The sequence below is a fragment of the Pantherophis guttatus genome, chromosome 1 (assembly GCF_059756535.1).
Source record: "Pantherophis guttatus breed Tessera chromosome 1, ASM5975653v1, whole genome shotgun sequence".
Taxonomy (NCBI): Eukaryota; Metazoa; Chordata; class Lepidosauria; order Squamata; family Colubridae; genus Pantherophis; species Pantherophis guttatus.
This window is the reverse complement of record NC_142063.1, coordinates 219,722,499-219,746,201: the sequence shown is the minus strand read 5'-3', so window position 1 is coordinate 219,746,201 and position 23,703 is coordinate 219,722,499. Positions and strand designations below refer to the sequence as shown.

General features: G+C 39.9%; 1 protein-coding gene across 1 annotated transcript in view; it reads right to left on the bottom strand.

The window, feature by feature from the left end:
* Positions 1-23,703, bottom strand: part of MYOM2 (myomesin 2) — a 94,210-nt gene that overhangs the window by 32,029 nt on the left and 38,478 nt on the right. The window contains exons 13-22 of the mRNA XM_060689260.2: positions 21,358-21,557; positions 19,977-20,030; positions 18,319-18,446; positions 14,627-14,810; positions 11,843-12,017; positions 9,129-9,250; positions 7,841-8,028; positions 6,437-6,563; positions 2,633-2,811; positions 813-927 (exon numbers count right to left, since the gene is read on the bottom strand). Coding sequence (XP_060545243.2) covers positions 813-927; positions 2,633-2,811; positions 6,437-6,563; positions 7,841-8,028; positions 9,129-9,250; positions 11,843-12,017; positions 14,627-14,810; positions 18,319-18,446; positions 19,977-20,030; positions 21,358-21,557 — 1,472 coding nt within the window. The remainder of the gene's footprint in view (positions 1-812; positions 928-2,632; positions 2,812-6,436; positions 6,564-7,840; positions 8,029-9,128; positions 9,251-11,842; positions 12,018-14,626; positions 14,811-18,318; positions 18,447-19,976; positions 20,031-21,357; positions 21,558-23,703) is intronic.

Here is a 23,703-nt window from a genome sequence, read left to right as displayed (position 1 = left end):
AAAGGCAATTTAATTTTAGAATTCTTTACAGAAAAATAAAAAACAGAGTTGCTGAAGCTGGTAATACTTCATCCAGCATATTCACAGAATCAAATGCCAGAGGCAGGCAGAGATCAACGATGATATTGCTTGATTCGGTATCCATGCAATACTCCTAGACTTGTTATCCTCAGTGCCTGCCATAGTTACCAGCACGCTTAACCTACTGCCACATCGAGTGACCCATCATCTCATCTTCTGTATTGGTTGAAGAGATTATTGATGCTACACAGTATGGATTTCTGCATCTTGCTATGGCTCCTCATACTTCTGAATACCCAGCAAATTCCCTGTCATAATGTGCCCTGTGACAAATTTGAAGGGGGGGAATGGGTAATTTTGTTCTTTGAAATGAATCCACAAATCTCTTGATAAGCTGAAACAGAAGGAACTTGAGGTTACAATAAAAGCTGAAGGGGAGATGGAGACTTTTGAATACCATGTTTTGGATTTCTTAATCCTTGCATATTCAGCCATGTTTTAGGTGATAAATTTTGGGTAGCAGCTCTGTGTTTTCTGGAATATTCCTCAATTTTGGATACTCCATGGCCAGTGGTCATATTTTTGGTCTTTTCCATGGTGCTTCTACTATATTTGGCTGTGGGAACATCTGGGTGAGAATGTGGTTCTGGTCAATTTTGATATCAGCCTACCAATGTTTGAAACTTTAAATGGTTTGAAAAGAATGAAAGATTTTAAAAACTCTGCTTTAGGAGAAAACAAATCTGACAGCGTGAGCTCTACATTTTAGGATAAAAGATCCTATTTCTTACCAGGCTTAGCCTGTACAAGGACAGCTTCAGAAATATCAGACGGCTTCCCTATGCCAGCATTGTTCACTGGGCGAACTCGAAACACGTAGTATTTGCCTTCATGTAGCTCTGTGATCTGAAAGAAGATACACAAGGAAGATTTAATAGGACACGTAAGTAGTCAATGAAACTTAAGAAATAGTGGAAGTTTCTTCTGATACTGTAATGGAATGTAGTGAGGAGGTAGATTCCCAGGAGGGAGGGGAGTAAGATGTCCATATGTTATATGTGAGAGAAAGAGGGTGAAGACAGCCCCTCCCTAATAATTCTCAGAGTATATGCTAGCTGCAGATAGATGATGTTCAATTTGACAAGATTCTGTCTATAGGTGTGGAACAGTAAAGGAATCTGCTTGGAAAAATCACCACATGTCTTTCCTGGTTTGGGGCCTGACAGATTCTCTCCGCCAAATGCATTTTTGCAAACTTGGAAATCCAAAATCTTCTCTTCCTTTATCTTACGCATAAAAAAGAAATTGTAACAAGAAAAAGCAAACACAACGCTGATTAACAAAGGGTTAGGAGAGTTATAGTAATGAAGGAGAAATAACGAATAGCTGGTAGTTAAATTTATTGTTCAAAAAATAACAAAGAAAAAAGTCAGTTGACATGGGCTGTATCTGTTGGACAGTGTTGAGTTTCAAAGGTTTACTGACCGTGGTCTGGACTGCAGATTTCCTGATGTTTCACTAGGAACTGTGTCTGGCCTCTTCCATAGCAAGATGGTCTGTTATATCAGTGGCCTCTAACCTTTCCGGCTTGGCAGACTGGTGGAGGCAGCTCTGGTGGCAGTGACAGGGGGGAAGGGCAGGGGTGGGCTGCTGGGGGTTCACAGGGGTTTGGGTGAACCTCTAGCTAAGATTCTATGCAGTTTGGAGAACCCCCAAATCCCACTCCTGGATGGCCCTGCCCACCCCATCCTGCCCCTCCCAGGAGTCCCCACACAGCCCGTTTTGGATGCAGGTAAGATCAGGGCATGCACGGAGGCTCAGGGAGGGCAAAAAACAGGCCTACTGGAAGTTTGGGAAGGCCATAAACAGGCCCATTGGCTTCCAGAGGGCCTCCGGAGCCTTGGGAGACTGTTTTTGACCTCCTGGAGGCTTGAAGAAAACCTCCAGAGCCTGGGGAGGCCAACTAGGCCACACCCACCATGGCCACGCCCACCCAGCAACCAGGCAAAGAACCCCTTGCTAAAATTTTTGATGCCCACCCTGGGAAAGGGGATGATTTCATGAGCACACATGTGTGCCGCTTTACATGCATTGTGTAGCACTAGGGGTTGGGGACCCCTGTGCTACACAAATCAGAAACCTTCCTGGACAAGGATTCAACCCAGCATGTACAAAGGAAAAAAAATCAGGAAACTTGACCAATCAGAAGTAATCACAAACAAAGGACGAACAAAGGACCAGTCAGGAACCAAGACTATCAAACTGACCAATCAGAATTGGGCACAAAGAAAGAATCAATAGAGAAGAGATGAGCCTTCACCAATCTGCACCAATTGGAAAGTAGCTCAGCCGAAGACCAATCAAAGTTATAAAGACAGGACCCCAGTCAGTCCCTGTTCAACTGCCTGAGATCATAGCAGACCATCTTGTTTCTGAATTTACTAAGCACAATTTTGATGAAATGTCAGGAAATCTGTTGTTTAGATCAAAATCACTAAACCCTGGAGCTCAAACTAGCCCAACCAAAACAAGTAAATTGTTGACGACATACTTATTTCTGGTGAAATTACAAAATTAAATCAAAAATACAGCCAAGAGAACATTTTTTTACCTTTAAGTAATGGTGCGGTGTTGGTTTCTCATTGAAAGTGGTCCAGTTTTCCCCTTCTTCCTCTTTGTAGTCAACAAAATATCCAGTAACAGGGCTGTTCCCAATATAAATAGGAGCTTTCCAGAATATTACAAGGGAGGTATTTCTAATCTCACAAAATGTAAGATCATAGGGAGGACCTAAACAGATAAAGGATAGCGCATCTTATTTAAAAAAATTTTAAAGCCAACTAGGAACAGAAGTCTGCTGGCTACCAAAGGAAATTGTCTGTAGGAAAATGGTGCCTCTGAGCATCTGAATGCCAGCCTTTGGTTTAGCAATCCAAGCCACAAAATGTGCCATATTTACCACCCTCCATCACCTCCACAATGTTGCTGAAATGACAAAACTGATTTTTGCATAAAAGAATGGTATTCTGAAAAACTCCAGTGTATTAAAAAATTATTTAATCCTAACTTGAGACTTTTTCACTAGGCCCCAATCAGTAGATTCAAATTAAAATATGCAGAAGCTTGAAATCTGTTCATGTGGCTCTAATATTGTAGAGCTCATTGGGTACGTAGGATATATGATCTCCTTTTTATTACAATTTCAGTTTGACCCATATATTGACCCATAATTTGTTTACAAGAAACTCATATCACAACTCAAGATCTGTGGAGTTTCTTAATGGATGATCTAGATCTAAATCTCCCATCAAATCATAGAAGCAGTTTCTTACTTTGGACAAATGGCTAATGCTTAACTTCAGTTTAACATCAATTAAATAATTCATGTTAATTCATGTTAATTAACTGTTATAATGCCCAAATCTAAGAAGAGAGTACTTTACATATTAGGACACCATTAAAAAAACAAAAACAAAAACAACAAGGCCTCTTTTCTCCAAAAATAATTTTATAGGGCATTGTATGATCTTTTAGATCTTATATATACATTTTGCAGAAATGGTCTTGCACTACCCATCATTATTTCCACAACTATATAATCTTGTTTGTTTTATGTCATAATTTGATTGTATCCTGGGTTAATAGTGCAGACAACTAAAGGTGGTCTTGTTGTAAATTACAAAAGGAGTGGTACAGCTATTCCAGTATTTTTTCAAATCATTTCTATGCAGAGATGTTAGAGTTAGAAGAGATTGAACAGCCGTTTGTCCTGAAATGTTACAGGATTTCTTGTTTGAGCAGGGGGTTGGATTAGAAGACCTCCAAGGAACCTTCCAACTCTGTTACTCTGTTATTCTCGGAAGGAAGGAAGGAAGGAAGGAAGGAAGGAAGGAAGGAAGGAAGGAAGGAAGGAAGGAAGGAAGGAAGGAAGGTGAATGACTTTGAAGACACTGACAGGGTTGCCTGTACTATCCATCTTAAAAACTCCAGCTCATGTAGCAGAAGACAAGATAAGACCAGAGTCCCAGCAAATGGGAAACTTTCCTGTTGCCAAAGCCTTGGAGCTCCAGCTTCACAAACTGCTATGTGGAAGTTCTGCACTGTGAGCTGTGTCACTGCCAAGATGGAAGAACAATGTTGTTGGAACACCACATGCAAGGCTGATATCGGATTGGTAGAAAGGCCATTAACATAAGGGCCCTTACAGGAGCCTGAGTGGTGTAGGAGGCTAATGCCTCCTACTAAGGCAGCATTTAACATCCAGCTGCCTGCAATTACTGCGAGTTCAATTCTCACCAGGCTCAAGGTCGACTCAGCCTTCCATCCTTTCTAAGGTGGGTAAAATGAGGATCCGATTTGTGGGGGCAATAAGCTGACTTTGTATAAAATATACAAAAGTATGAAGGCTATTGCTTAACGCATTGTAAGCTGCCCTGAGTCTCCGGAGAAGGGCAGCATATAAAAATAAATAAAAATAAAATAAATAAAATAAAAGGAAGGAAGAACCTGGCACCATCTTTTGAGTCTCTCTGGTTGCAAACCTAGTAATGCCACTGCAGCCAGCTCTCCATATTAATATTTATATCTCAGCATGAAAATAGCATCCTATTAAAAGAACAAGAACAGATTTGTGCCAATCTCCCTATTTCATTATTCAATCCCTTTTATTCAAATAATGCAGGACAAAGCAGGCTGTATATAAACCAAACATTTTCTCTGTTCCAGATGCATCCATTGTAGACAAAGGGACTGCTTGAAATTCAACAGACACCTTGCAAACATGTACAAAGGCAATAATCTATAGTAGAAGGTGAGAGAAAGGATTCTGGGAGGTAAACAACAATTCCTTCTCTATCAGCATGAGAATTGTTGTTTTCTTGACAGCTTCATTCATTTTAGATCAAAAACTTGAGCCTGAAGGCATATTTCCCCAAAACAAAACAAGCAAACATTAAGCATCAATTGATGTGTACTTTGCTTAATTATAGAGACAAACAAGCAATCCAAAGTTAACTTGGGTTAAACTTGGAAATTATCTAAATTTTACTTTCAACCTTTTAAAACAAAGCAGAAACTGAGGATAGTTTTTCCCTTCAACACCTATATGTCCCATGTTCCTTTGGTGTTTTGAATCTTGATACAAACATTTCTTTTGTGCCTGCTCCTGTTTCTCATACTTGAAAGCCAAGTGTGTTTGGGGTTTCAAGAACTGACTCACTGACTTTGGGAAGGTAAAGGCAGAATAAAGATAGGGTTTTGAGAAACAGGAAGGAAGGAAGGAAGGAAGGAAGGAAGGAAGGAAGGAAGGAAGGAAGGAAGGAAGGAAGGAAGGAAGGAAGGAAGGAAGGAAGGTTCTGAGACAATTCAAAGCAAACTTGGAACCAGGGGCATTTGTGGGTGGAAGGTTAGAGAAGTCAAGAAGACAGGTGTAACCCTATGGATGAACTCCTCCCCTCTTTAATGTATGTGATACATGTAAAAAAGAGGCAAAGTTTCAATTATGTCTCATTTGGTTCCGCAACCCAACAAGACAGACACAGACTTCAGAGGATAATTAATTAGAACTGCAGAAAAAACAATTGCTACCAACCTGCCTTCCATTGAGGACCTGTATACTGCAGGAGTCAAAAAGAGGGCTGTAAAAATATTTACAGACCCCTCACATCCTGGACATAAACTATTTCAAATCCTATTCTCAAAACGACGCTATAGAACAACTGCACACCAGAACAGCTAGACACAAGAACAGTTTTTTTCCCGAACGCCATCACTCTGCTAAACAAATAATTCCCTCAACACTGTCAAACTATTTACTAAGTCTGCAGTACTATTAATCTTCTCCATCATTCCTATCACCCATCTCCTCCCATTAATGACTGTATGACTGTAACTTGTTGCTGTATCCTTACTATTTATATTGATAGTTTCCTAGTATGATTTGATTGCTTATTTGTATCCTATGACTATCATTAAGTGTTGTACCTTATGATTCTTAACAAACGTATATTTTCTTTTTATGTACACTGAGAGCATATGTACCAAAGACAAATTCCTTGTGTGTCCAATCACACTTGGCCAATAAAGAATGCTATGTTTCTATGTTCTGTGTTATGCAGTCATAACTGCCATCTTAACTTCTTAATTCCCCATTCCCACCTCACAGACACCCCTGCTTGGAACATAAAGGCTGCTCCTCAAAAGCAACTTCCTTGGTTGTATAGATGCTAAACCAGATGTATCTTCCTCTGTCTTCTAAGTTTCAGAATCCTGAAAACTTGTGCATACTCTTAGCTATGGGACACATAGGAAGTATGGTTAAAAAACAAAACATCTTAGATTATTACTAAGATACAAAAATGCTTGAACACTAATCAATTTTCAAGTTGTTAATTATTTTCATATTCAATTTACTTACCTGGTTCTGGCATGGTCCAAGCCTCACATTTGAAAAGCTCGCTGGGGTCAGATGATTTCCCTATGCCAGTAATATTTGCAGCGGCGATTTTGAATTCATAGTATGCATTTTCGTGCAAATCCTCTACCTTTACAAAAAAATGAGCGTTACAAAAAAAAAATCCAAAATTAATGTAGGTAATAACCATATGACCTCATAATAAGAGCAAACCAATTAAGAACTGTTTATTTCAGGGGTCTCCAACCTTGGCAACTTTAAGACTTGTGGACTTCAACTCCCAGAATTCCTCAGCCAGCAAAGCTTAAAGTTGCCAAGGTTGGAGACCCCTGGTTTATTTCACTTGGACTTGACTTCTGCAAAACTGAATAAACAAGATTTAAAAAAAAAAAAAAGGAAATACAAATAATTACAAATATGATCAAATCCTAAAAGGGAAGATTGATTGCAACTCAAAAGTAATAATGGAAACGCGACCTGTGTTGCCCCCAACTTTTTGGGTACCAGGGACCAGTTCCATAGAGAGAGATTTTTCTCTCCAGACGGGGCCTGGTTTCACGTGCTGCCTGCATCCCGTGGATGGGACTTCATTTGTTTGCATGGTCCAGTTTCTGCCATGCCACAGACCAGTGCCAATCCATGGACTGGAAGTTGGGGACCCCTGCCTTAATGGATTAGATAGCTTTTGGCATCATGAGCATTTGTAGATGATAACCTAAAATTGCTTTATATTACACTGAGATGACCCAAGCTTTCAATGAGAGGTTGCTAATTTGGAAGGTTGATACACGAGAGACAATTTTGATAATCTGGGTCATCAAAGGATGTATAATTATCATTTAGTTTCAAATCAGGCAGGAATTAAATTGCATTATGTTAACTTTCTATAGTTTTTTTTTTTCTTCCTTGCATTTTCCCGCAAGCAAAGTGTCTACTTTGTTCAGATCAAACCAGTATCGATCCATTAGTTGCAACAGGAACTGATACCATTGAATGAAAGAACGGGAACAGAACAGAACAGAACAGAACAGAACAGAACAGAACAGAATAGAATAGAATAGAATCAGACAAATCAATAAGCAAAGAAATAAGTATTGAACATTTTATTTTTTTTCTTATAATATGTGTGTGTTTGTATGCACATGAACAGCCATTATTGTAATAATATTATTTCTATGTGTATGGTATGCTCATTAATATAGTTTATACTGATTTGTACTTAGATAAGAAAAAATAATATTGTTAAATATGTTTTTAAAAATTATAGTGTGAAAGATACACCAAAATAAGTTACTGCTTAGTCTATATTATGGAATCTGGTCTGGATCGGCTCATCACAGCTGATATGAAATTGGCAAAATCAAGCAATATTGACTGCAAGTATTTAGAGCATGCAACAATACAGACCTTGTAAATCCTCTCTTTAACAAGGGAAGAGTTGACTTCATGCCAGTTGTGGTGTTTTGCCTCCCGTTTGTCCATATAATAGCCCAGAATATTTGATCCACCACTGTATCTTGGAAGCTTCCAGCCAATGGTCATGGATTGGCCATCGCAGTTGAGAAGGGTGATACCATAAGGGTAGGACGGACAAGCTATAAAAGTCAAGCAAACTTCTGAATAGTTCACATACAAAACAATAACATCACACTGTTTTCTTTTATACTTTGATTACATTATGATGAATTTATGGACTGACTTTTCTAAGAAAATATTGCATTTACAATGCATGTTTTCTAAGAGGTAAGACCCTTGATAATCAATGGGGATTGTCCATAATAAATCTATAGAACGGCATTTTTAACTCTAAGTATATTAGAAGTTAAGTAACCAAAATATTACTTCTGCCTTTCTCTGAACAATATTTTCTTTCTTCTGTGTCTATGACTTTGTTTGCCAAAATAATTCACCTTGAAGTCTTAGATACCAAAATAAGGCTATTTTCTCCAACTTCAATTTACATATTATTCTTTTATATTTGTCTCCTTTTATAATCCAAGCCTTTTCCCCATAGCAGGTACACACAATTTCGTGTAACAATGACTCATCATGTGAAAGCTTACAATTATGTGAAAAGTCCCCATGCTAGCAATGCATGGAGGCATCAAGATGGGGAAAAGTGTACATTTTGAGAGTACGGGTAGTCCTCGACTTACGACCACAATTGAGCCCAACATTTCTGTTGCTAAGCAAGGCAGTTGCTAAATGAGTTTTGTCCCATTGCACGACCTTTCTGTCACAGTTATTTGGTTAATCGTTGCAATTGTTTATTGAATTATATTGTTGTTAAGCAAATCTGGTTTCCCACATAAACTTTACTTTTTTTTTTTTTTACTTCAGATTTATATACGGAAACTGACTGGGAAGATCACAAAAGGTGAGTCCCATGACCCCAGGACTCTGCAACCATCATAAATACATCCCAATTGCCAAGCACCCAAAATTTTGATCATGTGACCATGAAGATGCTGTGATGGTCGTAAGTGTGAAAAATGGGCATAAGTCACTGTTTTCAGTGCCATTGTAACTTCAAACGGTCACTAAATGAATGGCTGTAAGTCTACTACCCATAATGGCTGCTGCTACTGGTTACTACTGCTGAGATTACTATGGTGTTACTATGGAGAAACAACTTCTAATGGATCAGACTCCTCCTTAATCTTTCAAAACATACGCTTGACCAAGTCCCACTTACTGAGGGCCGCCTGTACTGTGATGGGGTCAGATTCCTGCGAATTTTCACTCATCCCCACTGCGTTTGCTGCTTTCACACGGAAGGTATATTTCTCTCCTGTTGTCAGGCCATGCATGGTGAACCTGAAGAAACAAGGAGGTGAGCTGCTATTGCTGCTTAATTTTAAAGGCATCTGCTTGGACTGTTACAAAATGAAAAGGCTTACCCTATCCATGCAACAAACAATTTATCTGTCCAAAACAGCAGCGAGGTGGAAAACTATGAATCTAGAAACTTGTCCACACTGCTTTTAAGACAGGAGGCCTGAACAGGTTGTCCATACCGATATGCCCAATGGGATTTTTGCAGACTGTTGATCAGGTTCCTACTTACACAGACAATGGACGGTTCAGAGAAACTGTATTTGTTTTTTTCAGAGAAGATTGCTTTATTTCTGTCTTTGGGACAGAAGACAGATCCACACTTTCTGCTTGGCCTATTGTGTTGTGGGTATGGGCACAACAAAAACAGGCCACCACTTTGTGGGGACATTCTGCCACTCCTACACCATTGCAAATGCCTTTGTTTTCCAGCTTTAATTCAATGTAATTCACTGTTTTCCCACCTGAGCTGTCTTAAAACCTTTAGTGTAGATCAGCGGTGTCAAACTCACAGCCCGTGGGCCGGGTGCATCATGCACGCCCAACCCCAGTTTAGCGAAGGGGGAAAAAGTCATGATACGTCACATGATGACAACGTGACACCGCGAGTTTGAAACCCCTGGTGTGGAGATGAACTTCAACATGTCATTCCATTCCAGTAAGAGGCCCAGCTCTGATTGGCTGCAAAGCTGGAAACTCCCTCCCACCAGCAGCCAGTCACTTTTCTAAGCAGCCCTCCTGCTATGTTCTCTGCTGTTTTATTTGTTTATTTATTAATTCATTTTTTTAATTGTATTTTGTCAAGCATGTATTTTATGACAGGTACAAGTGTAAACATAATTATAAATACATGAAATGGATACGAATAAAAGAAAACATTAGGACAGGGACAGTAGGCACGCTGCTGCACTTATGCATGCCCCTTACAGACCTCTTAGGAATGGGGTGAGGTCTACAGTGGACAGTCTAAGGTTAAAGTTTTGGGGGTTTGGAGGAGAAACTACAGAGTCAGGTAGTGCATTCCAGGAGTTGACAACTCTGTTACTGAAGTCATATTTTCTGCAGTCTAGTTTGGATCGGTTTACCATGAGTTGTATCTATTGTGTGCTCTTGTATTGTTTTGGTTGAAACTGAAGTATTCTTTGGCTGGTAGGACATTGAAGCAGATGATTTTATGTACTATACTTAGGTCAGACCAAAGACAGCAAAGTTCTAAGTTGTCTAAGCCCAAAATTTTAAGTCTGGTAGCATAAGGTATTTTGTTGTGAGCAGATGAGTGGAGGACTTTTCTCGTGAAATATCTCTGGACTCGTTTGATTATATTATTGTCTGATATGCAGTGTGGGTTCCAGATGAGCTGTATTCAAGAATTGGTCTGACAAAAGTTTTGTATGCCCTAATTTGCCCTAATTTGCAGTTCAATATTACCGGAGAATAAGCTACACAAGATTAGGTTAACAACTCTTAATGCTTTTTTAGCAATATTAAATGCTAATGCTCACTGTTAAAGTGAGCTCTGGCACTTTGATTATTTGAGATGAGTACTCCAAGGTCTTTGACAGAGTGAGAGTTATCTGTTAGGTCGTATCCACCCAGCTTGTATTTTGTGTTCTGATTTTTTCTGCCAATGTGTAAGACAGAGCATTTGTTGGTTGAGATTTGGAGTTGCCAATTGTTTGACCATTCTGAAGAGTAGCAGCATTGTCAGTGCTGTTGAATAGTTTTACATCATCAGCGAAGAGAACACAGTTGCTTCTTATATGATCATAAAGATAATTTATATAACTTATAAAGAGTATGGGTTCTAAAATGCTGCCTTGGGGGACACCGCTGTTAATAGGTGCAGGGTTAGATAAGGTGTTCCCTATTTTGGCTACTGTTTGATAGGAACGCAGCTATCTTGTGGTTTCTCCAATGATGGCCCATTAAATAGTTGGATTATCCTCATCCTAGAACAGAGATGTCCAACCTTGGCAACTCTAAGAACTGTGAAGCTTCTTGGATGAGAAGCAAAACATCTTCAAAAGAAAAAACAAGAAAGTCCAGTTGCCTCCTGAAAAAGCACCTTTGGGAAAACCATGACCTGGATGACTGGAAATCTCTACAGACTTTTAGCGATACAATTTGGGATGAACACCCTTTGAATGACGTGGGAGTAGGAATGGATTTCCAGAGAAAAAAATTGCAGACTACAGGAACCAGGAGCACTACTCAGGTGACCCTGAGGACACAGATAAATCCCCAAGTGCTTCAATGACCCTCTAAAAGGATTCAAATGACCAGCTGTCTGAAAGGAATATAAATCCTTCCATTCCCCACCATCCTGTCACAGCTGAAGAAGCTTCTTGGATGAGAAGTGAAACATCTTCAAAGAAAAAGCAAGAAAGTCCAATTGCTTCCTGAAAAAGCACCTTTGGGACAACCATGACCTGGATGACTGAGAATCTCCAGAGACTTCTAAGTACAGTGAACTTCAACTCCCAGAATTCCCCACCAGCCATGCAATTAACCAAAATATATACATGCACATGTGGAAGAGCAAGCAATTCTTTAAACACATTATATTGCTTTTACCTGTTATACTTGATTGGCTTATGGTTACAGGCTTCCCAATGATTTGATCCTGCCACAGAATAATCAATGTAATAGCCGATCAGATCTTCTTCATGTTTTGGCTTGTCCCAGTTCACAATAACAGAGGTTTTTGTGTTTCTTGTCGCAACAACACATCCAGGGGATGATGGTACCACTGCAGCACAAAGAAAGGCACTTACTCTCTTCATAACAATTAACACATTGGTATATGTTTGTAAGCCACCCAGAGTCACTCTAGACCAGATAGATAGCGTATAAGTCAAATAAATGAAATAAATAAGTAATATAATAATATAACCAATTTTTCTCAAGTCTACATGTGATTTTCCTAGCAAATATTAGAAGATGCCACCATGCTACAAATTCAAGATAATAATATTTTACAGTTGGTTGTACTTCCATCCAGATGTTTAGACTGGATCTGGCATTTTTATCCACCTATCCTTCCCATTACTAGATTCCTGAATTGGTCTAAACATTTCTAAAGAGAGGGGGAATGTAATTTTTAAAAAACGATCTTGGTTTCCGAACTATCAATTGGTCTAGGGATTTCCAAGTTGAAAATAAGTTTAGTATCCCTCTAAGATATACATTATGTAAATGTGACCTTTGGAGAAATTCACAAGGCTGACCTTGGGGAGAAAATCTCATTAAAATTCCTCCTCCCTCATTCACTGGGATCTGCCTCTGTTTGCACACAAGAAAGTTCAGGGAGGAGATGGAGCTTCTCCATGACAACTGATACCCATTTCAGTGGCAGCTGGACCAGTCCTTTGGGTTTCAAAAGTGCTGATATCTGAGACACATTTGGAGCTTAAAATCCTCAAACCCACTGTGCCAATGGCCATGTCTCTGACAAAGAAAGAATGCGCTAATCAAAGTCCCTGCGAAACGTCGGTGTATAGCACAACTCAAAGCAAGTCAAATGTGTATGTTTTGGAAAGCAATAGATCCTAGGAAATACTAGGGCCATGATTTTTACTCTGAGCTTGATAAGTTATCTCAAAGTTTCTCGGTCAATTTTATGTTGCAAAACACAAGGCTGTTCATTACTAAATTAATTCTCACGGAGCTTCCCCCCCCCCCCAGTATTGTTTCTTTTTCTATATGAGAACTAGGCATCAGGCTGGGGGGGGGGCGCTCAGGATGAAATACACCCCTACTCTCATTTTCGTGGTTTCTGAAACCCCACTTGATAGCTATAGCTGAAAATCAGGCAGTTTAGAGCCATTTTGAATGGGAAACATATAAAGTCTACATTTTAAGTAGCTAAGTTAAGAGTTTAAAAAAAAAAGGAAAACTCCAAACTTTTTCAACCTAAAGAGAAGCTGGAAAATTAGGTCTTGTGCACTTTATACCCCTCTCTTGCCCAGATGTGTTCTTTCTCCCTTCAAAAGCAATCAAGCTGTCTGGCCTTGGCCACCAAGAGTTTTCTATCTATCATATGTTTTAAGCATATTTGCATTTATTTGACAGATTTATATGCTGCCTTCCTTCCAAGATTTCAAATAACCAGGGTGGCTCTAAGCTAAGGATGAGTAGACACCAGCCTAGAGGTACCAAATTAGAATAGAATAGAATAGAATAGAATAGAATAGAATAGAATAGAATAGAATAGAATAGAATAGAATAGAATAGAATAGAATAGAATAGAATAGAATAGAATAGAATAGAATAGAATAGAATAGAATAGAATAGAATTTTTTATTGGCCAAGTGTGATTGGACACACAAGGAATTTGTCTTGGTGCATATGCTCTCAGTGTACATAAAAGAAAAGATAGGTTCATCAAGAATCATAAGGTACAACACTTAATGATAGTTATAGGGTACAAATAGCAATCAGGAGACAATATCAATATAAATCGTAAGGATACAAGCAACAAAGCGACTACCAAAAATGGTGAAGACTTCCAAAAATCACAATTGGAAAAAAGCAAAAAACCCCCCACCAATTAGTAGTAGACCCCATGAGCCAATGTGCCTGCTTGAGGGTTAAATACAATTTCACAGAATTGTTACCATAAGACAAAAATGGGTACTGAGGTAATTTTAACAACCACTTGTCTGAAATGGTAAATGGTTTCCTGCTTCAACCTGAGGATTGGATTAGAAGACCTCCAAGGTCTCCCACACTCTTATTCTGTTACTTACTGTGCAATAGGGTGGAAATGTCTGAGAAAAGAAAAATAAAACCATTTTCCAAACCTGAAAATCGTAAAACTCAAAAATTCAAAGGGAAAAAAAAAAGGAACAAGAGGGCACTTTTTTGAAATTCCTACCAAAATGGGAGGATGAGTCAAATAGCAATAGTACTTAGATTTATATACTACTTCACAGTGTTTTTACAGCCCTCTCTAAATGGTTTACAGAGTCAGCATATTGCCCCCAACAATCTGGGTCCTCATTTTACCCACCTTGGAAGGATGGAAGGCTGAGTCAACCTTGAGCCTGGTGAGATTTGAACTGCCAAACTGCAGCTAGTAGTCAGCTAAAGTAGCTTGCAGTACAGCACTCTAACCATTGCGCCATCTCAGCTCTCAAAGGGGATGAGCCAGTTTATGAGTTTGTCTAGGGTGCCAACATGTCTACAGCTGGCCTTGCAAATAACATTTTCCTTCAATTTCCCCCTGTAATGATAATCCTGAAAATTAAGCAATGCTGAAGGTGGGCGAGTGGCCCAAGGTCAGCCAGACTTCCATAACTGGAGAAATATTTGTTCCCGAGTCACCCTAGCCCTAAACCAACATGGAACATTCCTCACCAATGGCCTCTTTTGCTTGAATAGGTGCTGTTATTTCAGAAGGATCACTAATCCCATGCTTGTTGGCTGACAAAACTCGGAAAACATAGGATTTCCCTTCCGCAAGATCAAATACCGCATAACGAGGGGATCGGACTGGCACTTCAGCATTGACCCTCTGCCAAGTCCCACTGCCAACAACAGACTGTAAAGAAAAGAACAAGATCATTACCGCATGTACAGAGCTGCAAATGTCCTCCAAGCACTTGAATTAAAAGTACTTGAATTAATGAACAATAGCTACACAATCTTCTCTTTCTTAAATAATCTGTCAGATATGATACAGAGGAGCATGGATTTGCTTGCTCTAGTTGGTGACTGTGTTTGACTTTAATTAGTTAAAACAATAAACTCCTCCCCTTTATACAGATAGATTGAAATAGATTTCATTCAAGCAGAGATTTTGATTTCTGACAATTTTGATACCATTTAGAGCAATCTGAAAAATAAATATATTGTGAGTCTTGCTCAATTCTGGTCATTATATGATTTTTGTTAGCCTAGCTATTCTAGATTAGTGATACTCAACCTTGGCCACTTTAAGATAGGTGGACTTCAATCCCCAGAATTTCCCAGCCAGCTTTCTGCAAGTTGAAGTCCACACATTTTATAGTGGCCAGAGCTGACAAGGCATTGTTCTAGAGCAGGACTCTCCTTGGCTTGTTTGGAATCGGGTCATGTAAGTGGAGGGTGAGCATGTGTGCACGCGCATCTCCATTTGCATGAGTGGTAGGTGCTTATGCTCACACATGAAGCTCCATTTGTGTGAGTGGCAGATGCATGTGCCTGCCGTTTCTGCAAATGGAGCTGCATACACTCACATGTGTGCATGCCACTCACACAGAAACACCCTTCTCTATCCCCCACCCCCACCAGGCTGCCAAGCTGGAAAGGTTGGGGACCGCTATTCTAGAGGATGTCATTAGTTCATTCGAGGCTAATTGTGAGCATATTTTTCCAGAAATAAAAGCTGTATGGGAACTCTGTCCCAGATAGGTGTATCAAAAGAGCTTTTCTGAATCTGTACCAGTGGTGGGTTGCCCCCGGTTCAGACTGGTTCACAAGAACCAGTAGAAAAACCGGTGGGAGGCTCTGCCCACCACCCTGGATGTTGTCATAGGTGATCTGCGCATGCGCAGAAGCTCGGCGCATGTGCGATCTCGTTGCGAACCGGTAGTAAAGGTAAGTAGAACCCACTGCTGATCTGCACCCTTCTAAGTGTATGGGGTTACACTACTTTATAAATAAAATAAATAACTTTATTGTCATTGTATGTGTATAATATACAATATACCCATACAACAAAATTCACTTAACACCCAAGACCAGGTCCAGCACACATAACAATCCCCAAACACACTCCCACCCACCACAATTCCCCACCCCTAAACCACCCAACAGACCAAGTAATACTGTCCAACAGCTCACTGATGGTGGCCCTTTAATTCATTGTTGAGTGCAATTATAGCTCTGGGACAAAAACTATTCAGAAAACGTGTGGTCTGAGTTTTAATTGTTCTGTATCTTCTGCCAGAAGGCAACAGTCCAAAAAGATTTTAAGCAGGATGGGAAGAGTCTCTGAGAATGTAATGCAACTTTCTCAAACAGCGAGATTCGAAGATGTCGTCCAGGGCTGGTAGCTGGAGTCCGATGATATTCTGGGTAGTTTTAATGATTCTCTGTAGAGCTTTTTTGTCTGCTACAGAGCTGCTCCCATACCATGCAAGAATGCTGTATGTCAGGACACTATCAATGGTGCTGCGATAGTAGGACAGAAGTAGATGCTGAGATAGATTTATCTTCCTGAGATAGATTTATCTATTCAGGGATGGTAAGATCAGAGCAAGTATCAGTCTTTACTATCTGCTTCAGGTAGCTCCACACATGCCCAGATTTTTTGGAGAAGGCTAAACTACTTCAGCCTCTATCCTGCTCCTACAGCTTGCCTATTCCCAAGTCTTAGCTATCCAATGTTCCCCACTACAAAAAAAGCACTTTTCCCTCAATCCTCAATTTCAGTATCATTTAAATAATGTAACTAAAGCCATTTTTGTCTGGGAACTCTTCAATCATCCCTATTTAAATAGATTGGACAGCCATTTGACTGAAATAGTATAGGGTTTCCTGCTTGAGCAGGGGGTTGCACTAGAATAGGGGTCTCCCAACTTGGCAACTTTATGGACTTCAGCTCCCAGAATTCCCCAGCCAGCATGGCTAGCTAAGGAATTCAAGGAGTTGAAATCCACAAGTCTTAAAGTTGCCAAATTTGGACACCCCTGGATTAGAAAACCTCCAATAATGCTGTTATTCTGCTAATGTTCATATTTTTTACCTTTTTGCTACTGGGCACATTATTTGACATAGATAAATCAACTTTATTGTCATTTTTTACTGTGGGCACACTGGCACATGTTAAAAATGAAATGTTGCTGCCCGTTCTCAAAAATGTACAGATACATAACACATAACACAAATACTACACACACACACACACACACACACCTTCCTACAACCACGCATATAAATACCCATGTTTCCCCAGAAATAAGACTGGGTCTTATTTTCTTTTGGGCCCCAAAATAAGCACTAGGACTTATTTTTTGAGGGGATGTCTTATTTTTTTCCCATGTAAGAAGTGGATGCCCACTTCTTTTGCTTGCTCGCGGTGGGGCCAAGTGACACAACAGTGCCATTGCCACAAGGTGAGTTGGGGTGTATGGAGCTGCCCCATGCACCCCACATCAGCTTACCTCAGGGCTCCCGCAGCCAAGCCATCCATGCTCTGACATCTGCCTCACGGCCACAGCATCAACACATTGCTCAGCCTTCTGCTCTATTGTGGCCGCGAGAAAGCAGAAGTAGTGGGCCAGCAGCCACATGGGCTGCTGCTGCACATTAGGCTGCCAGTGCTGCCGCTGTGAGGCAGTTATCAGGGGGAGATGACATGGCTGTGGTGGTCCTGAGATAAGCCGGTGTGGGGTTCATGGAGCAGCTCCACCACCACCCTTCCTCACCTCACCTCATGGCCATGGCACCGCGAGCAACCAGATGGAATGGGCGGACAGCCAGCTGTGCAGGCTCTTAAGGAAGGCTTATTTGGGGGGAAGGGCTTATATTAGGCACATATGTAAAAAACATGCTAGGTCTAATTTTTGGGATAGGTCTTATTTTTGGGAAAACAGGGTGTGGGTCAGAGGTGGGTTGCAGCAGGTTAGAACTGGTAGCAGAAATTTTGAGTAGTTCAGAGAACAGCTAGTAAAAATTCTGACTGGCACTGCCCTCATCTTTTCTCTGCCTCCCAAGTTCCAGCCAATTGGGAGGAAATGGGGATTTTGCAGTAACCTTCCCCTGGAGGGGGGTGGGAATGGAGATTTTACAGTATGCTTCCCCTGCCACACCCACGTCCACCAAGACATGCCACGCCCACCAAGCCACGCCCACAGAACCAGTAGTAAAAAAATTTGAAACCCACCACTGGTGTGGGTGTGGGTATGTGTATAAATCACTGCCCATCCTAAACACATATTGGAAAAAGGAAGCTTGAGAGTTCACAAGGTTGATACTATACGGAACAAAATTGTGACCGAATCTGGATGAAGAAGGATGTGGTCCTGAAATGCCTTCCAGCCAAATGCCACTATAAAGCACAGTACCTTCTCGATGAAATATGATAATGGGTTTCTGCCATGAGGAACAGGTGGGTCCCAACTGAGAACAACATATGTTCTGCTGGTTTCTGAAGCATGCACGTTGGTGGGAGGTCCGGGGATTTTAACATCACCTAGAAGAGTAATACACTCAATAACTGTTCAGCACCAGATTAATTTCCCAGGCTAGCACTGATGCAAAAAGTTGTCTTTCCAAAATATCTCATTAGAGCGCATTGCTCAGCTATTAAGGGCTCTACATCAGCTTTGTGATTTATCAAAGCTAATTTGTTTCCAGTTTGTGAAAGCCAAGCAAGAAGAGTAGCAGTTATTTTTCACAGCTGGCTTTAAAAAAAAAAGAAAGAAATTGAAGGGGGGGGGGAGGAAGAGGAAATATTGCAAAAATCTCCTAAGATTTTGGTTTTACTTTGATCATATTTGAATCGCTTTCATGTGCGGTACTAAATGCCCTGATAAAGTCTTCATGCTTTATGCAAATAGGAGACAGGTTGATCAAAGTGTGGAGCCCGAGAGTTTCTGCCTCTGAAAAAATGAGCAAGGAAAAAAAATTTGCATGAAGGATCACAGCAATTAAATATAAAATCATACCGGCAAAAAAAGAAAGTGAGGGGGGAGGATGGTGTAGAAACTACTTCTAGTTTAGGAATGACAATGAGAATCGGGGTAATATATGGCACAGGAATGAATTGGCATTTTCCTGTAGCAACTGTGGCTGTCCTCCATTTCTCATCAAAGATCAGCAGTTCAAAGAGAGGATGGGAGCTTTAAGATTCATCTGGAATGGCTCAGCTTGCCTGAGTTGGTTTAATATTAGTCCTAGTCAGAGAAAATCCCCAACACTTTTTAAATACTGTCACTACTGGGGCCGCTCTTGTAGGCATCTCCACACCTGTTTTCCTTCAAAAGCTGAACCCCAAGATATTTGGTAGACAAAATAGCTCACCACAAAAGGAGGGGGAAAAAATATAAAACTTGTGACTTGATTTGCCTTAACTATTATCACCGACGACCATTCTCTAGGCACTGAGAGAAATATCACTTTGCATTTTAGCACATTGTACCTATACATTTTGGATTGCAATTTGAATTTGGAAGAAAATCAGCCCCATGCTGATTCACTAGACTTTTCTGGGTCTCTAAGTTTCATATTCAAAAGAGCAAAAAAAAAAAAAAAGGTGTTTCTGCTCTGGGAAGACAAATGTTAAAATATATTTACACTGTGGTCTTAAACTGCATCAGCAGGTATGATTTATTGTGCTTTAAACTCTAAAGCACTTCAACAAATTGCACTTCTTAAGATTCTGGTGGAAAACCAGAAAAATTAAAGTAGCAATACCGGGATATCCTGATAACGCAAACATGCAGAATGCTTACATGCACAAAATAAAAATGGAATTTCCTGATACTCAAAACAATAATCACTCAAAAATGAATTAACTTAGTTCTCGGGTTCTTCTCTTAACTAAATTCCTCATGTAGGAAACAAGAGAGATGCACATGTTTAATTCCATATTAAATGCATAAAGAAAAGAATCTATACAGAAAAAGAAATTTGAATGTCAGCCAGAAGACGAAAGTTTTAGTAACAGCCACAGAAGTACTGTGGGTATGTCTATTATCTTGCCTCTGTAGAAGTTACGTACCTTCAAAGTCGTCATAATGGAGGATAATATCCCTGCCTCCCTCCATGAGAATAGCTGAAGTGGGGGGGAAAAACATAGTTTATATTTAAGTTTCTGTACTAATAGAACGCCTTCTGAAAATTACATTGAATCATCTTCTTTGTAGTATTTTGATTGCCTCTCAGTTATCATGGGTTTTTATATCAGCAACATTAGGCAAAGTTAGATGTTGATAGTTCTAGCATCTGAGGTTGTTAATTCAGATGATGCTAAAGGTGAACAAACCCTTAAAAGATCACCTTTTTATTCTGAACAAATTCATCGTCTGTCGCTCAGGACAAAAATGAGGCACGTGTCAGGCATAATATCATTTGTCAGTGGAATCTTTTCCACACATATTTACGTATCAAAGAGCTGGACCACTGCAGGTAATCCTCGATTTATGGCTACAATTGAGCTCAAAATTTCCACTGGTAGCTGTTAAGTGAATCGTGCCCCATTTTACCACCTTTTTTTGGGGGGCACAGTTGTTAAGCAAGTCACTGCAGTTGTTAAGTGAATCATGTGGTCATTAAGTGAATCTGGCTTAATGACCCATTGACATGGCTTGTCGGAGGCCAGCTGGGATGGTTACACATCACCCTCAAGACATTGCAACTGTCGTAAATACAGGCCGATTGCCAAATGCCTGAATTTTGATCACATGACCATGGAGATGCTGCAATGGTCGTTAAGTGTGAAAAATGGTCATAAGTCACTTTTTTCAGTGATGTTGTAACTTTGAACAGTCACTAAACAAATGGTTGTAAGTCGAGGACTACCTGTATACAGAGTGCGGGACAACTGTTGAAAGTTATTAGCCATACTAGTTCACAATGGGACCTCCACATATCTCTCTCCCTCCCTCTCTCTCTCTCTCTCTCTCTCTTTCCCTTCCTCCCACCCTTCCTCCCTCCCTCCCTTCCTCCCTCTCCCTCCCTCTCTCTCTCTTTCCCCCCTCCCTTCCTTTCTCCCTCTCCCTCCCTCCCTCCCTCTCTCTTTCTCTGTGTATACATAAATACATACATACATGGAAACATGCGGAAAAGGCCTTCATCCTGCAATGGATAGGCAATGGCTAAAATAAGGAGGAAGAGGAAGAGGAGGAGGAGGAGGAGGAGGAGGAGGATGGTGATGGTGATGATGATCATACATACATGCATGCATACATACATACATACATACATACACTGAAATCATAACACTTATTTTAAGTAGCCATAAGTGAGCTGCCTACAAGCCTGATTTATGGCCAGCTCAAAAACAAAATTTAACCTGCCCCACTCATTTAGCAGCAAGTTTCCTCTTTTATAAGTCTACTTAGAATTTCCCCTGAAGAAACATGGCAATTCTTTTTTCTTACTCTGTGACCTCTCCAGGTCCACGGGGTCAAGAGCTGCCACAGCATCAGAGAATCTTGAAGGCCGGCTGATTCCTGCCTTGTTGACGGCCCTCACTCGGAAAATGTAGGAACGCCCTTCCAACAAGCCAGTCACTGGATATTTGCAGATTTTTACAGGAGCATCATTGCATTGCACCCAGTTTTCGGTACCCACTTCACATCTGCAAATAACAGAAAGATGGAGAGGAAAACTTCATTTTCAAGATTTTCTATCAATCCACTTGAGCTGTGAGAATGATTTCTTTAAACTGGCTGACTGGTGAATCAGATGCCAAATATAGTTGAAATGAGGTAAGTATAAAATAATAGGCATTAGGATAAAATATTGTAACTTCACATGTATACAGTGAGGAAAAAGGAAATTGTTGTGGATAGCTCATGAACATGGGCAACCACAATGATGTTAATTGGCTTCCAACAAGCAGTTGTGGTTCTGCTCCTTTTTATATGCACAATCCTGTCATTTTGAAGCCAGTGACTATTGCTTTGGATAGCAATAAGCAATAGCAGTTAGACTTATATACCGCTTCATAGTGCTTTACAACCCTCCTTAAATGGTATACAAAGTCAGCTTATTGCTCCCAACAATCTGGATCCTCATTTTACTGACCTCGAAAGGATTGAAGGCTTAGTCAATCTTGAGCCAGTCAGGATCGAACTTCTGGCAGTAAGCAGAGTTAGCCTGCAATACTGCATTCTAACCACTGAGCTACCAGGGCTTCTGTGCATCTGATGCACCTCCTTCAAGCCCCCGAAATTTGCTTAGCAAGAGTTCAAAAGTGGTTTTTCCTTGCCTCCTTTTTAGGGCTGAGAGAAGAATGATTGGTCCAAGGTTACCCAACTGGCTTTGTGCCTAAGATGGAGCTAAAAGCAAGGTATCCATATTTCCAGACTGTTGCTTTAACCACCAGCCCAAACTAGCCCAGGCACTCTCATAAATAGCTTTTAAGCAGAATTGGATAACTTAATCCATCAAGGGCTGGTAGTGTTGAGATGCAAGGCAGAGGATTGTGTGCCTTGAAATAATAATAGCAGGGCAGCAATGGCAAGAGAGGGGTATGTTTCCATGTCCCACTTGCAAGTCCCCTTCAGGCATTTGGCAAAATGTTAAACTAAGTTGGTCCTTGACCTGAACAGCAGGACCAATTTGTTTTATAAGTTGAACATGGCGTATTTCCCAGGAAGTGAATGTGACTCAGGAATATTTGACAATTTGACCTATAGGATTATGTGGAATGGACAAAGCATGTGAAAAGCTCCTCACACATATCTTTAGCAGGTTCACTGAATATACATTCAAGAAGTGAAGTTAATGAAGATTGAACATCAGTCATTAGGGGTAAATAAGACCAGGAGAACCACTGTGGTCTAGTGGTTAGGATGCTGGTTTAGGAACCAGGGGACAGTGAGTGCAGCCTTAAAGATGGAAGCCAACTGGGTGATCTTGGGCCAATTGCTGCAGGGTTGTTGAGGGGAAAATAGGAGGAAGGAGTACTAGGTATGTTCACCTCCTTGAGTTATTTTAAAAAAATTAATAAAGATAGGATAAAAATCAAATAAATAAAATAAAATAATCCCACTATCACCTAACAAAAGAGGAAATTAACATATTAATCTAACAAGTAGGAAACCAAGAAGTAAGGAACTAAATGATTCATATGTGTAAGCCATTCATTTTGTAACTGTGATCACCAGATAGCAACTTGCAGAGAGGGATGTGTAGTGCAGATCATGCCTAATTATTATTTATTATTATTATTAATTAATTATTAATGCATAATTACAGTGACTATATTTTCTCAGAAAAAAATAAAAGAAAGACCTGTGAAACGGGGGTAAATCTAAAAGAGATGCATTAGATAAGAATTGTAATTGTGTAAACTTTGCTTTATGAAAGATAATTCAAGAGCAAAACAAAAACTTTACAAATATATATATATATTCTACTAAAAATATCTAAAATTAAACAGTACATGTAAACTTATTTTTAAAAAGTACAATTCAGGTTCTATAGTTTTCACATGAATGTGAAGGATTGTACATTAAGTGGTCTCATTTGCAAGGTAAAATTTAAATGACCAAAATAAAGGACTCAAATGAGTTCTTAAAAAATAAATAAAGCTAGGAGGACAGCTTTCTGAAATAAAGGACTGACCTTTATAAAAAATGAAAAAAAAGATGTGTGGTCAATCTATCCAGAACAGGCATTTCAGATCATCTCTGCTAAAAGATTCTTCAATGGAATAATATTTTAGTGCTAATTTATCACATATTGAGCAATTAAAAGATCTTCATTTGAGTGTGTGT